General features: G+C 37.5%; 1 protein-coding gene across 1 annotated transcript; it reads right to left on the bottom strand.

The window, feature by feature from the left end:
• Positions 1–7,990: 7,990 nt before the first annotated feature.
• Positions 7,991–9,538, bottom strand: LOC137738878 (uncharacterized). Its single transcript, XM_068478348.1, has 2 exons — positions 9,308–9,538; positions 7,991–8,842 (listed from the first exon to the last, which is right to left on the bottom strand). The coding sequence occupies exons 1-2, from the start codon at positions 9,471–9,473 to the stop codon at positions 8,181–8,183; spliced, it is 828 nt and encodes a 275-aa protein (XP_068334449.1). The 5' UTR covers positions 9,474–9,538; the 3' UTR covers positions 7,991–8,180.
• Positions 9,539–15,884: the final 6,346 nt, after the last annotated feature.

The raw sequence follows: 15,884 nt of genomic DNA, 5'->3' as shown, positions 1-15,884 counted from the left end.
ATTTATTAAAGCGTTGTATTTCAGACATCAGTGTATTCAAGCTAGCCCTCAAGCCAGCAAATTCTCTTTCCTTGGCCCAAACCTCCAGCTACACAAAGAAAATGGAAGACTATGAAAAACCAGATGATAACACAGTGCAGGCTAAAAGTAACCTAGTATGCAGTATACAACTATGAAAAGGATCAAAAGACTGAAACTAATCAAACATGTCATCCATGGTGCTATTTCCACCCAAGCTATTGGTAGTTAATACTTTTAATATGCAAGGAAGATTTACCTCAAGTTGCCTAAGACTGCCCACATTTTGTGATGTTCCTGAAGAAATTACATCAGTATTGCCATGCAAGCGTTTTATAAGTTTTTGACATAGATCCCTAGCTTCTGCAGCTTTGTTCAGTGCATCTTCAGTAGCCAAAAATTGCTGAACGTGTGCTTTCTGTGAACAATGTATTCCAAATAACAAGTTAAACTCTTGCAACAAAACAAAAGCAGAAAATGTAGGGGTGAAATGGAACCGAGCAATTATTTCATTTAAACAGTATGGTCGTTTATGGAATTAGGGTTTAGACCTACTATTATACTTTGTATGGGGATAAATCATTTAAAATTACTGATGACATACATACTTGGCGACAATGATATCAACACATACAAATGACATGTCCTCCAACTTTTCTTCAAGAGAAATAATATCCCTACCACTCGTTTTCTGTTGGAAAGAAATCGTGATTGAATGCAGAGTCTTACCGCCAAGGAGTTGGGCGAGATTTTTTTGTAATTGATTTGTTATTTACTTTTCCTAGTTGTACATTTGTGTCACATCCCGACTTGGACTCCACCATATCCCAAGCTTGATTCCGCCGTAGCATGATATTGTCTGCTTTGGACCCCGTCCACGCCCTCACGGTTTTGTTTCTAGGAACTCACACGAGAACTTCCCCAGTAGGTCACCGATCCTAGGATTGCTCTCGCGCGAACTCACTTAACTTCGGAGTTCCAATGAACTCCGAAGCCAGTGAGATCTAAAAAGGCCTCATGCTATATGGAGGTGGGTATGTACATATTAGGCATATAGAATCCTCTCCCCTGGGCGATGTGGGATCTAACAGGGTAATTCGACGTCCTGAACTTGTTTTTGACGTACGTTTTCCCAAATTAATTCGTTTGAGTAAAGTTTGACTAAATGTACCCTTTATGTGCTTAGGTGCAATTAATAGCGGCGATTCCGTTATTCCTTTTTGGTACGGCTTTGCACCAATGGTGTACGGTGAGTGGATCCCTTCTAAAATGTTTTTTTTAATAGTAGAAATGCATACATGGAAAAGCATGATTTAACAATAATGTTCTATGAAACACTTTGAGATAACATATATCTAATGGATGACGATATATTATTTAGAACAGGTTTAGAACACCTCTTTATAGTATAGATGATGGATAACTTTATACTATGAAGTTGCCTTTCAAATAAATGTATGTTCAATGGTTTTGTACTTACCTAGTGGTCCCTATTCCGCTATGGGGCGAGGGATAGATTCCGTCTCAGGTGATGGTTACGGTGTTGGCATAGGGTCTCAAGGGCTTTTCCTATGGCAATTAGCACAGGGATGGGGAACTGGCACGGGGCCTAGGGGTGATTTTCCTCTGGCAATTGGCAAAGAGATGGGGAGCTGGCATGGGACCTGGAAGGATATTGGACATTCACTAGTGATTACGATATATACGAGATATGTTTTGAGACATTGCACTGCATGCTAGGTTTCGGAAAATCTATTTTATTTATCATGCTATATGTGTTTCCATAAAACTTGGGGTTTAGTATGTTGATAACTATTTTATTATATCTATATCAACTTTGTCCACTCATGTTTGTTTTGCACCCCCTTCAGGACTTAGAATCGAGGCATACAATCCCAGCGTCAAGACAGTTCCACATCAGCATCTTCGAGTCCTCTCGGTGTAGGACCCATCCTCTTATTCATTCAATTTTATATTATTTCTTTTTGGTATTCTAGTTAGTTGTATGCTTTGAACACGTTCCTTAAATGCATATTCATTATATTTAAATTTATAAGTCTTATTTATTCCTTATTCTCAGCATTTGCATTCAATAAATGGTTTTCGTCACCCTCGGATGTCGGTCAGCACGTGCCTATCCTTGTGTTTGCCGAATATCAGAATCGGGGCGTGTCAATTTGACTCATATATAGGAAATACTTGTATAAAGGTTTTCAGTCATTTTCTTGAATTTTACTTTCTTATTTTTTTTCATTTTGTACGCTTGTTTTTTTCGTTATTTTGATTTTCTTTGATTCATTTGAATTTAGAGATTACAAAATAAACATAAGTGTGTGGAGGAGAAGGTGTATGGAAATCATTGAACGGATCTTTGTTTATGGAGGAGGTCTACAGAAATCATTAAACGAACGTCTGTTTTATAGCCGGACTACAATATAAAAATAAAATTGATGAAGAACTTGTTGAAAATTTGAGATGAATTTACCTGAAATGAAATGGCTGGTATGTGAGAAATCCTCTTGGAAACATGTGTCACAGTAGACAGTGCCTACAACAACTGCAGAAGGATCGTTCTTCTCATGGCTAGCCTCTGAAGGAGTATGAAATGTAAGAGCAGTAACAAGAAAGATAACTGTAAAAAACCAAGACATGGTTTTAGAGCCCATCTATTCCCCTCTAAGAAGCTCTGATATTCTTGAGTCGAAGAATGAGTTGATACAGGTTGTCTTTTAGTTATATCAAATGCTGAGGCCTTATAACTAATGTAAATATTCTCTGTAGGATTATACACACTTTACATGTACGCAAAATTAACTCCTCAAATTGTTTGTGATTGACAGACAAATAAGGAATGACTATTTTCGAATCTTATATAGCCTGGGGTCCATCGAGCTTCAGTATTACACTCATGGAAAAACCAGTCAACTGCAAATCAGAAGTGAATGTAGCTAGGTTTTGTTCCCTACCACCAAACCATACAAGAAAAAAACAGGTAATATTTGTGATGGTGGGCAAGTAGATAAAAAGAGAGGTCCCTAATTTTTGTGTTCCTGTGTGTTTCGTTGTTGTTTCTTTGTTGGTGTAAGAATGCCAAAGGGAATACTTGGGTCCCCGTTAGTTGAGAAACTTGAAAAAAAAAACTGAACTTTTTTTTTCTAACTGATTGCATTATTAGTGTTTGTATCTACTTACAGGTTGATCAATATACAAAACTCATAATAATTATTGAATAAAAGAAAGAAGTTTTCATTTTACTAATATAATAAGAGTGTTGACTGTTTACTTGTATTGATGTTTTGTGTTCGAAATAGTCAGCGGAATGAAGTGGGAATGCATGTTGAAGTTAAAAAATGGGATGCTTTTACTTAACCAAAAAAAAAAAAGGGATGCTTTTATAAAGAAGAAGGGATGGTTTTGTCCAATTCCCTGCCATTCACAAAAGACATGTCTTCTCATCACGGGCGGGGGAGTGAGGATCAAGGACTTTTTCATGTCTCACCAATTTTCAAATGGTGTCAAACTTGACAATGACATAAGCATTTTCTCATTCTATGAGTGAATTTATGCATATTTTAAGATTGTAGGATGTACCGGACCTAACAGAACAAAAAAGATGACTGTTATTACACTTTAAAGTAATTATCATGAACTCCTCATAAATAATATCGAGATGTGCATCAGCGAAGCTACAGAGGCGCAAAGAGGTGTGCTTGCACCTCTGGTCGCAGGAGTTCGTTCCCAAAATCCAGGTTTTCACCCTTTTGCTCTGGTGCTATTGCTCTGGTGCGTGTGCTCGCACCTCTGGTCACAAGAGTTCGTTCCCAAAATCTAGGTTTTCACCCCTTTGCTCTGGTGCAACAGTGCTGCGTTTTGGTTTTTTGCAATGGTCCAGTGGGGCGTGTTGAAAATTTTTTAGATCGACAAGCCCAGGGCCTCACTCGACACTGATACTGTTCCCAGCTTTACCACCTGCCTAATCCATCAGGTGTGGGTTTTACCACAAAAGGCCTCGGTATTAGTTAGAGTGGGGTAATCCTATTTAAAGTCATTGCTTTTCTTTACCCCCACCGATGTGGGACTGCTAACACACCCCCTCATGTGTAACCCCATTTAGTGGTTCACACGTGGAGATCCACACATTGGCAATTGAAATTGAAAGATCAACTCCAATGGAGTCCAAACTTGTTTTATCAGGAAGTGACTCTTAAGAACTCAAAAAATGGCTCTATGTTAAGAGTCCAAGCTTGTTTCCAAGCCCACACTTCCTGGTGACAAGCCCTTGGCTTGCACGAGCCCGTAACCGTGGGCTCTGATACCATGTTGAAATTTTTTAAATCGACGGGCCTAGAGGGTGTTCCACTCTAACAACACCAATACTGTCCCCAACTTTACCACCTATCCAATCCGTCAGGTGTGGGGTTTTACGACAAATTGTCACGGTATTAGTTAGAGTGGGTTAATCCTATTTAAAGTCATTGTTTTTCTTTACCCCTATTGATGTGGGACTACTAACAGCACGTTGCTCCATTTTATTTATTTTTTGTTATTTTATTTTATTTATTTTTATTTTTAAACCTTGGCCAAACGACGTCGCGTTGCACTTGAGGAAACAAAAATTTTAAATGAAACGAGTCAAACTGCGTCGTTTCGCTACAAAGAGTTCATAAAGTTTTTTCATAAATGTTGCTTTTGCTACAGCTCCTGCTGGTTCAAGTACGCTCCCTTTTTCCTCAAACACGCCCTTCAACAGAAGCACACGAGCTAATTAAAAGACAACCAAATATTGTTAAAGTAAAAGGTATTTAAAAAATAAAAAAATGATTGAAACTTTGATCTGAAGAAGAAGAAAACGATGGAGGATGCAAATGTTAGAGAGTGCTCTCTAGATAATTAACACTAATATCTGGTCTGCCAGGCTACCGCCTGCCTCCTGGCCAAGATCAGGAGCTGTTCCTCCCGCCCGGCTTCCCTACTCCGCCTTTTTCTCCTCAAATCGTAACATAGAAGTGACGACATCCTCAGTATATGATTCCATACACGTATTGCCTCACGCACGGCTGCCGATTAGTTATGTAAGGATTATTAATTTCCTTCTTACAACCATCAACATTAAGTTTAAATTAATTTTGAATGCAGAGCTTCCCAGTGGAGCAAAAATTCAATCTTACGGCGTTTATCAATCTTGTGAGTATTAGAAGGCCAACCATTCATGAAAATATGCACAAATAGCGACAGTAAGCTCATCAAACATTGCAAAATCCTGCTCGAAAATAAATTTATTTCGCCAATACCAAATAAACCAACAAGCAACGGAAAATACTAACCTCTACTCTAAGCCCCCCAACATGAGTGATTTAGTGGTGAGATTAAAATGAAGCCAATCATGAAAATCATGTGGTCTGACTGTTGGTTATACTTTCCAACTTTTGTCAAACTTCTCTTGCCTTAGTAAAATCTTTGACACTTAGGGTTATATGTAATGGTAATTGGTAATATTGTCTGCAAAGCATATACTGGACAGCAGAGGTGACAGACTGAACAAAAGTGGCCCGACCAGCAAGAGATATGAATTCACCTTCGAAGCATAAAGTCGAGCTTGAGTTTCTACCAAGCCTTTGAAGGTGTTTTTAGCGATGCGAGAATGAATGAAACAAGGGCTTTGTAGAAGTGGCAAATTTGATCTAGGAAATGTTGGAATTTTTTAGATCGACGAACCCAGAGAACCCCACTCTAATGACCCCAATGTTGTTTTCAATCTTTTCAGGAAGTGCCTCTTAAGAACTCAGAGGCAGGCTCTATGTTAAGAGTCTAAGCTTGTTTCCAAGTTCACATTCCTGGTGACAAGGTTTTGGCTTGCACGGGCTCGTAACCATGGGCTCTGAACCATGTTAGAATTTTTTAGATCGACGAGCCCGAGGGCCCCACTCTAATGACATCGATATTATTCCCAACTTTAGCACATGCTCAATCCGTCAGGTGTGGAGTTTTACCACAAAATGCCTTCGGTATTAGTTAGAGTAGGGCAATCATATTTAAAGCCACCCTTGTTCACTTTCCCTAACAATGTGGGACTGCCAACAGGAAAACCAATTAGATCCCCAGAAAATCTTGTTTGCTGAGTACTCGAATAATATTCACAAGTGCTCCTGATCATAAAATTCAAGGAACTGCTTCACATGATTATGCCAGGCAGCAACATTTGACTCAGAACCAGTCAACAGCAGTTGCTGCTGGTTGCTCCTACCTAGGGATGGGCAACAGTTATGACGGGTGGGAGTCCCACCATTCATCAACCTGCAGAAACGTATTGCAGTTCAGATAATTAAAGAGAGGAAAAACAAGATGAAAACAAAAAGAATTTGTACTACTAATGTAGAAAATGGACTGTCTATACAACTACTATATACAACTAAAAAATGCAGACCAACTTCGTGTATGATGGTCACTCACCAATCCCCTAACATAGTTACAATCTTCCAAGCACTCCAAATTGCAGCCTTAAGTTTGGGCAACCGTTTCTCCATGACAATTTTCTCTTGCTAAGTGCATGTTAATCTAAAAACATAGCCAGAGATATTCCTAAAATGCTTATTAATTAATAAACATCACATATTTGAATGGTTTAACATGTAGAATGAATTTAACATAATAGTTTCTGGCACATTCCCTTATCTCACAATGCTCAAAATGGAGTTCAAGTTTATATTATTTGACCGAGTTTTGCTTATATTATGATGTGCAAGGACTTGAGGGGCATATGTAATGGTCTTTGTATCGGCGTACAACAACTGGCAGGTGAGGGGTAAGGCAATGCAATCATCATGGCTTGTACTTGTAGAGGTGAAATTGGTGGTAGTAATGGCAGAGGGTTAGGAAGCATGAGAATTTAGGAAGACAATCAAATCATCAATGGGAAGAAAGGCGCAGTGGTCACCATAAAAGTGGTTAGTGTCAAGGTACGTGAAGAACAATTTTTCCGGCAGTAGAAGCTGCGGCGGCTGTCACTGATCCAGGAAGGCTCGTTCCGAAAACAATAAGGTCAAAGTTAGTGGGCTTAATTGGACCGTCCTCATTAAAGTGTTTATTCATAGCTTTTGGGGAAATGTTGAAGACTCCGTTAAGATTCCTTCCTTTGCAAGGAAGAGGTCGCAGCTAGAGAGAATGGACTTGCCGATTGCAAATTTGCTTGAAGTTGGACTAACAAGTGTCTCAGAACACTAATATTCATCATACAAACCCAACCAACTACAAAAATTTCATAAAAAATTAAAACTCCATGTTAAATTGTTAATAGTATTTGCGGAAATAAGCATAAAATTTTACAATTGGGTAGTGATTAAGTTAAAATCATAGCCTACTACTATTATTATGGTGATTTATTTCACCAGTGGAGAATGCTTTTGTGAAAACAATCCAAAACCCTAAACCCTAGTCACAAAATTATTCTCCAAAACCCTAACCCTAAATTTTTTTTCCTGAAATCATTACCCTGCTACTCTGTCGAAACAGAAGTTGAAGTCGATCAAACTCGATCGAAATAGAAAAGGTATGTGATACGGGTCGTCGCACTCGAAGAAAATGACCTAATTCAGGGACGTCGTCGTTCCATATAACTATTTGCCTCCTTCTGATGAAACGGTTCATTTTTTGCAGGTTTTCTCTAAGTGGCCCACATAATAAAAGCATGGCCGACCCACTTCAGTTTTTCCTCTCCCCCCAAAGAATACCCGTACCCTTTTTCATCCTTGGGTAAGATTCAATAATAATTGATATATATAATATTATATATATGTATGTATATGTATATTTTTATCTATGAATCCATGCGGCTCTCTTATCCTGAAATTTTGAGTTTCAACAATATAATCATGGTATTTAACTAGTAATTGAATCGTATTATATTACCGTACTCGAAGTTGTTTATGAACGACACATTCTCGTTAGAGAAGAAAGAGGGAGAAGTAGAGAGAAATGGGAAAAGAAGATAAAACTTAAACATTCAATATTTCACATAATTCTCAAAAGAGAAGGAAGAGACCTAAATACATAGAAGTTCAGGAAACCACAAATCAGAAGACCTAAATGGGCTTATTATACTTAAACGGGTTACGCCCAATAGGATAGGAACCCTGCAGAAACCTGGATAGGTGGCAGGTTGGGAATCATGGTGCTGAACCCGCTGGTGGAGAATCTGGATGGGCTACTTCTTTATTATCACCTAGTTGCCCATTCTTTGAAGATTTGGAGTTGGAGGACTTGGATGAAGTTTTTTCAGCAGCAAGGGGTAGCCCTGGAAGTCCTGGGAGGCCTGGGAGGCCTGGGAGACCTGGGAGTCCTGGGAGACCTGGGAGACCTGGGAGACCTGGGAGTCCAGGGAGTCCAGGGAGACCTGGGAGACCTAGGAGATCAGATTGGTTGAGAGAGGGATCAGGCATTTTGGGGTCCACCTGAGAGGAGGATGGGAATGCCATCTCTGAGAACTTCTGGGAATTTAATTTCTTGGAATTCTGAATGTTGGGTTTCTGGTTGCACAAGCTGGGTTGCTTGAGAGGCTTGAAGGTGAAGAAACCAGCAGAGAATATGTGGGTCCCTTGCTTTCTTGCCTTGAGGTGTAGGGAAGATGAGGTGGCCGATGAAGCCACAGCACAGTAGGGTTCACTGCTGCGGATTAGTTTCACGGAGCATCCTTCAATTTTCTTGACATCTTTGCTCACTGAGAAGGGCAGATGGACTTTGAATTGTCCATGGCTGTTTGTTTTCACTTGTGCGTTGAAACTTGGTTTTGTTGAAGTCCCATCTTTGCATTCCACACCAATAGAAGCCCCTGCACAAAAACCCGCACAAGATTATTGATGGATAATGCATCCATATCATGTCAGGAAGTTTTGTTGACTGACAATAAAATGACAAGTTATGATGACATATCTTCCAACGTTTTGTTGTCTTTTGGAAAGAAATCGTGATTGAAAGCAGAATCCTACCGTCAAGGAGTTAGTTTAGGCGAGATTTTTTTTGCAGTTGATTTGTGATAATTATTTTTTCGTAGTTGTATGGTTGACTCGTAGGAAAAACCTGTATAAAGGTTTTCAGTCGTTTAGATTTTACATTTTCTCCATTTGTACATTTTCTCCATTTAGGTTTTCAGTCATTTAGATTTATTCAAATTTAACGATTAAAATATAAACATGAGTGTATAGAGGAAGAGAAGGATGTATGGAAAGTATTGAACGGGTTACAATAGAAAAATAAAATTGATGAAGAACTTGTTGAAAATTTGAGATGAATTTACCTGAAATGAAATGGCTGGTATTTGAGAAATCCTCTTGAAAACATGTGTCACAGTAGACAGTGCCAACAATTACTGCAGAAGGCTGGATCTCCTCATAGCTAGCCTCTGAAGGAGTATGAAATGTGAGAGTAGTTACCAGAAAGATAACTGTAAGAAACCAAGACATTGTTTTACAACCTATCTATTTCCCCTAAGAATCTCTGATATTATTGACTCTAAGAATGTGTTCATACAGGTTGTGCCTTTTATATCAATTGCCGAGGCCTAATATAAATATTCTCTGTAGGATTATACAATTTTTTTAGATATAAAAAGGACACTTGTTGGCTATTTTACACGTACACGACAAAATTTGCACAACAAATTAATTGTGATTGACAGGCAAATTGGAATGACGATTTTGGACCAATTTGCCGATTTTGGAATTACAACCTGGGGTCCATTATGCATAAAAGATCGAGGGTCTCGGAAAGATAAGGGATAGTAACATGTGAATCATTCAATCAAAGGGGATGAAATCACTCACGTTTCTACGAAGATAGAACATGTGAATCACTCGACCAGGGGCAACTGATTCACTCATGTGGCTAATCGTAGATTCACTCGACATGACCAAGTTTCACACTTGATTTTAAGGAGAAGAAAACTCACTCTCTTCTTAGATTAACTTTAATTCACTAAAGATGCATTTGTTGCCATGAACTATTTCGGATTGGACTAGCCTTAAGGACTAAGCTGGATTGGCTTGGCTTGAACTAAGTAGGATAAGAATAATGAAGTGTTTGGTACAGTGTCGGACTAAACTATTTTATGACTCAAATCGTTTTTTTTTTTTTTTTCATTTTTAATCCAAACTTGCTTTACAAAAGAAAAACTAAAAACTAATTAAAAAAATAAATAATAAAAGATCAAATCCAGTAGAACACCACCGTTTTATCCTCTTGACAAAACCGAAATTTGACAATTTGTTCCATTGTCTTCAATCTTCATCTGGGCAGTGCTTTTTCAACCCTTCCGTGCGCCGACCCACTCACCCATCAGAAATAGGACATAGTTGTCAAGCTACCATGGCAGAGCTTCAGCATGAGCTTCGAAATATCAGAATTTCTTGACTGCATCCAATGGGCACAACATCAACATGGAAAAACGGAACAGCCAGATGGTTCTTCTTCAATTCAAGAGAAATAATTATCAATTTTTAAGGCAAATTAACCAAGTTCATGAGCAGCTCTAATTACCAAGTTCATCCCCCAATTCCCATATCGATCCGAGAGAGAGAGAGAGAGAGAGAGAGAGAGGAGACTTGTTCTGGAAGCTCATTGGCGGATCAATAGCTTTGACGAACAACGGTTCGCTCCCACCAATTCACTCGAAGGAGACGGCGAGGGAAGCAGCGTATTGAGGTTCTTAGCAATCCCATGCTTTTAATTAGGACGACTTAACAAGACCGGTAGTCCATGCGAGTCAGGGCTAGTCCCATTTAACTTAGTCCATAGTCATGCCAAATGTGAGTTATTAGTCTTAACTAGTCCAATCCTAGCTAAGGAGGTCAAACAAACAACCCCAATTTCACTACTTTAAGGATACATATGGAGCCCATTAAATAGGGAAATTACAAAGCATTGATATACTAAATATTTAAGAGTAAGATAGTTACTAGGCAATTCAATTAAAAGAGAAGGTCACAAAGGTTTTGGAAGATGAGAAGCCACGAAAACCTTAAATATATTTGTTCTTCATGCACTGCATCATTTTCCTCTTCTCCAACAAAAACTCGTCTCGAGTTTCCTTTAATTTTTTTTACTCGATCTTTTGGATACCTTTCAATTTTTTTCCACAAACAGCCACAATAGCAAAAGCAAATCCAGAGCTGTCAAGTTGTTCTGTCACACAAAATATTCCTTTGAACTCCACTTCCATGTTAGTCCAAAGCAAGTACACCTTAGTTCCTCTTTATGAAGCTACATGTAAAATGTTTCAGCCATTGTACTCATATTATGTGGATAACCCCAATCCACAAAGCCTTCATCTCCTAGCAACAGATAAACTCCTTGATGAGCCACATCAACGGTACACTCGTCGTGGTCATCATATTTGTCATAAATTGATGGAGAATTCCAATCGACAAAACTAATCTCTTTAACGATGTGATCTTGAAACGGATTGATAATCATAGCCATGATCTTTAACTGCAGCGAAAAACCTGCTCTAATGCCACTTGACATAGAAAAGACCAAGGGTCTCGACAAGACAAGGGTAGTAACCTAGGAATCACTCAACCAGCGGCAATGGATTCGCTCGACGTCTCTACGGGTATAGAACCTCAGAATCACTCGACTAGGGGCAATAGAATCACTCACGTCGCTAATCGTGGATTCACTCGACACGACCAAGTCTCACACTTAATTTTAAGAAAGGAGAAAACTCACTCTCTTCTTGGATTAGTTTTAATTCACTAAAATTGACTACCTTAAAGATACATTTGGAGCCATTTAAATAGGGAGATTACAAAGCATTGGTACAGTAAATATTTAATATTAGGATAGTTACTAGGCAACTCATAAAAAAGAAGGTGACAAAAGTTTTGGGAGATGAGAAGCCACGAAAGCCTTAAATGTGTTTGTTCTCCATGCACTGCATCATTTTCTTCTTCTCGACACGACCAAGTCTCACACTTGATTTTAAGGAATGAGAAAACTCTCTCTCTTCTTGGATTAATTTTAATTCACTAATTGACTACCTTAAAGATACATTTGGAGCCCTTTAAATAGGAAAATTACAAAGCTTTGGTATACTAAATATTTAAGAGTAGGATAGTTACTAGGCAATTAAATCAAAAGAGAAGATCACAAAGTTTTTGAGAGATGAGAAATCACTAAAGCCTTAAATATATTTGTTCCCCATGCACTGCATCATTCTACTCTTCTCGAAAAAACTCATCCTCGAGTTTGTATCTTTTTAATCTTGATTTGAACTTAGGTTTTCGACCTTCCCAACGATATGCCATCGGTTGTACTGTCCCCAAAACTTGATCTTTCACAATGTGCTAGAGAATTAAAAAGCAAATTTGAACAGCTCCTTCATCACTTGGCCGTGACCACAATTTTACATGCCCGTAGCTTATTGATGAACTTAACATTGGACTATCAATCTTCTCATCTTGAAAAAGTCCAAATCCTTCGTATTCTGAACTTTCCAAGCTGGAAATATCTATCAAAGCATGTTCTTCACCATTCACTTCAATGTTAGCACCTGTTTGGATATGAATCATCAAAACACCATCCTCCGAATACTCTTCATATAGTGGAGGCAAATTCCAATCAATTCTTTGTGAATAAAACAGATATTCCCCCATAAATATCATACTAGAGTGGTTTTCATATACTTGATTATTATTCATTGAAACAAAAGGTTGGTATATCTCTTCGTTGAAAAAGAAACCGCGCCTTGCAGATTTTGCACAAAACGTACACCTTTCACTATTTGCTAGCAAATTGCTGCGAAAAATTTTGATTGAGGCACTGTCTGTTCTATTGGAAAGTGGATTCGCAAACCTTTCCAATTATAGGTAACCTTTTGGGTGACTCGGACAAAGAGAACTGAAATTTGAAGAAGTATAGAATCAACAACACGATTTTTTTTTTCCATTTAACTCCACAACGGAAAACCTGCTCTGATGCTAAGGATGGCAACGGTTCGGTTTGGGGACGGAAATCCTATATCCATCCCCATAACCACGATAATTAACCATATCCATAACCACAAAATAACCATCAGGGATTATCCATAATCATACCCACTGGGTAACGAATTTCTTATCAGTTAACGGTTATATCCATCTTCGTCAAAAACAAAAAATTATATTCATCCAATTGGCGCACAATAATTTAGTGAATACTAATTTTGTTATTCAATAGCCACCTCTGATAATAAATAAATAAAACATAACAATAAATGAATTTTGTAGAGTACAAAAATAAGAGCATTGAATAAAACATTAATGATGTGGTCTGTTGATATCTCCCATAAACATTATGTTTGATGCATAATGATTATAGTATAGCATTTGATGCATAAGGAATATAGTATAAGGTTCGTTGAATGCTATTATATTTTTTTAGCGAAATACTATTATATTATATACTAAGGGAATTGTTATTGGCACTCTAAATTTCTCATTCTACACTCCAAACTTTCTATATTTAGAAAGAAAAATACACTTGTGAGGAGTGTAGAATAAGATTTTTTGAGTGTCAATAACACTTCCCTATACTAAATATATTATGCGGCGAATAATGAATATGGTAATGATGGTATAGCTTCACTCAAATACAATATATATATATATATATATATATATATTACATAAACTATTATACTATATATTATATATTATTCAATCGGTTCGGATTTGGGAACGAATACAGATTGGGGACCCTTATAACCATATCCAAAACCATAACCGATTAATGTTCACGTTTTTTCCCCATATCCATAATATACCCAAATTTTCATACCCAAATCAACTACATTCGGACAGTTATCCACGGTTATCGGGTTTAATGGTTTGAATTGTCATCTCTATCTTATGCCACTTGATGCAGAAAAGACCAAGGGTCTCGAAAAGACAAGGAATAGTAACCTGGGAATCGCTCAACCAAGGGGGACGGAATCACTCACGTCTCTACAAGAATAGAACCTGGGAATCACTCGACCAGGAGCAACATATTCACTCACGTCGCTAATTGTGGATTCACTTGACACGACCAATTCTCACACTTGATTTTAAGGAGAAAACTCACTCTCTTCTTAGATTAACTTTAATTCACTAATTTCACTACTTTAAGGATACATATAGAGCCTTTTAAATTAATAGGGAAATTACGAACATTGGTATACTAAATCTTTAAGGATACATATGGAGCCTTTTAAATTAATAGGGAAATTACAAACATTGGTATACTAAATATTTAAGAGTAGGATAGTTACTAGGCAATTCAATTAAAAGAAAAGGTCACAAAGATTTTAAGAGATGAGAAGTCACTAAACCTTAAATATATTTGTTTCCCATGCACTGCATCAGTCCATCAAGCTTCGTTTTTACACTAATGGAAAAACCAGTCAAATGCAAACCAGAAGAAGTGAACGTAGATAAGTTTCATTCCCTACCACCAAAACAGACAAGAAAAAAAAGGTATGGGATGGTGGGCAAGTAGATTGAGGTTGTTTCTTTGTTGCTGTAAAAGTCCCAAAGAGAATAATTGGGTCCCGGTTAGGTGAGAAACTTGAAATAAAAAAGATTTGAAATCTTGTATTTTAATTATTTGCATTATGACACTTGATGTACTAAGTTCGACATACTTGATGTACGAGATATGTAGAGTGGCTACAAATTTCATGAGTCTGAAGCTGTAAACCATCTGCAACAATAGGTTGCTGCATGTATTTATTCGTGTTGTCTCTTCACACAGAAACAAATGATGCATAGGAGCCTACTTTATTGGCCATGACATTCTTGTGAGATTATGCTGTGTAACCGAGGATATCTATCACGTACACACAAATGATTAGCTCCAACTATACTGACTAAAAACATATAAATATACACAACTGGGAATATTTTAATTATAACTCTTAAACTTGATAAAAGTTGTACATACAGAAAGATTTATTTGTGGTTGTCTCGCAAAACATAAATACGTGTGAAAACTAAAACTTAAAATAAAAAATGGCTACTTTTCATGGTGTCAGAATATGGTATGAGAAATGTTAAGGAGACTCTCTTAAAGTGGCACTCTTTATAGACTCTCTGTCACCTTACAATTTGCAGTCAATTTTAGTGCTAACATTATAAAACATTGTGTTAAAAACATGAAGTGACAAATAGATAGTTCATAGAGAGTCTCTTTAGCATTTCTCATATGGTACTTGTAGGGAATAAATAAAGATCTTAGCAAGACATAATAATGTGACATTAATAAGGGGCTTTATTTGTATGCATGAACATCCAAATCTCATTGATATCGGGAACACGGTTTGATACACCATATGATATAAATAGTTGGAAATTTCTTTTTTTTTTTTTTTTAACAAATTTCTAACCAATTGTATTTTACACTCGATGTACCAAACAGTATTCCCGACACATTAAAAAATTTATCTTTTGCTACCCGCAATCTGTTTGTTTTGTTCTTAATTCAATTTCCTGCTTTGTGACGAAACCTAGGTTTATCTACGACAACCACAACCACAACCCTCTCTGTCCCCACCGCAATCTTGTGATGAAATGTTTTCCTTTTATGGTGAAAATGAGTAGCTATCTTATCTATTTACATGTTCATCGGTATACAATAATTCATAACAATTATTGAAACAAAGAAGGGATGGTTTTGTCCAATTCCCTGTCATTCGCAAAAGACATGTCATGTCTTCTCATCACGGGCGAGTTTAGGGCTGCCGTGTTGGGGAGTGAGGAAATTGTGTCAAACCTGTCATATGGCACTTTCTCATTGTACATGAGTGAATTTAAAATATTTTGAGATTGTAGGGAGGTAGCCGCCTACCGAGAATAAGAAAA

This window comes from Pyrus communis, chromosome 7, assembly GCF_963583255.1.
Source record: "Pyrus communis chromosome 7, drPyrComm1.1, whole genome shotgun sequence".
Taxonomy (NCBI): Eukaryota; Viridiplantae; Streptophyta; class Magnoliopsida; order Rosales; family Rosaceae; genus Pyrus; species Pyrus communis.
The sequence above is the reverse complement of the archived record's forward strand: the minus strand, read 5'-3'. Positions and strand labels throughout refer to the sequence as shown.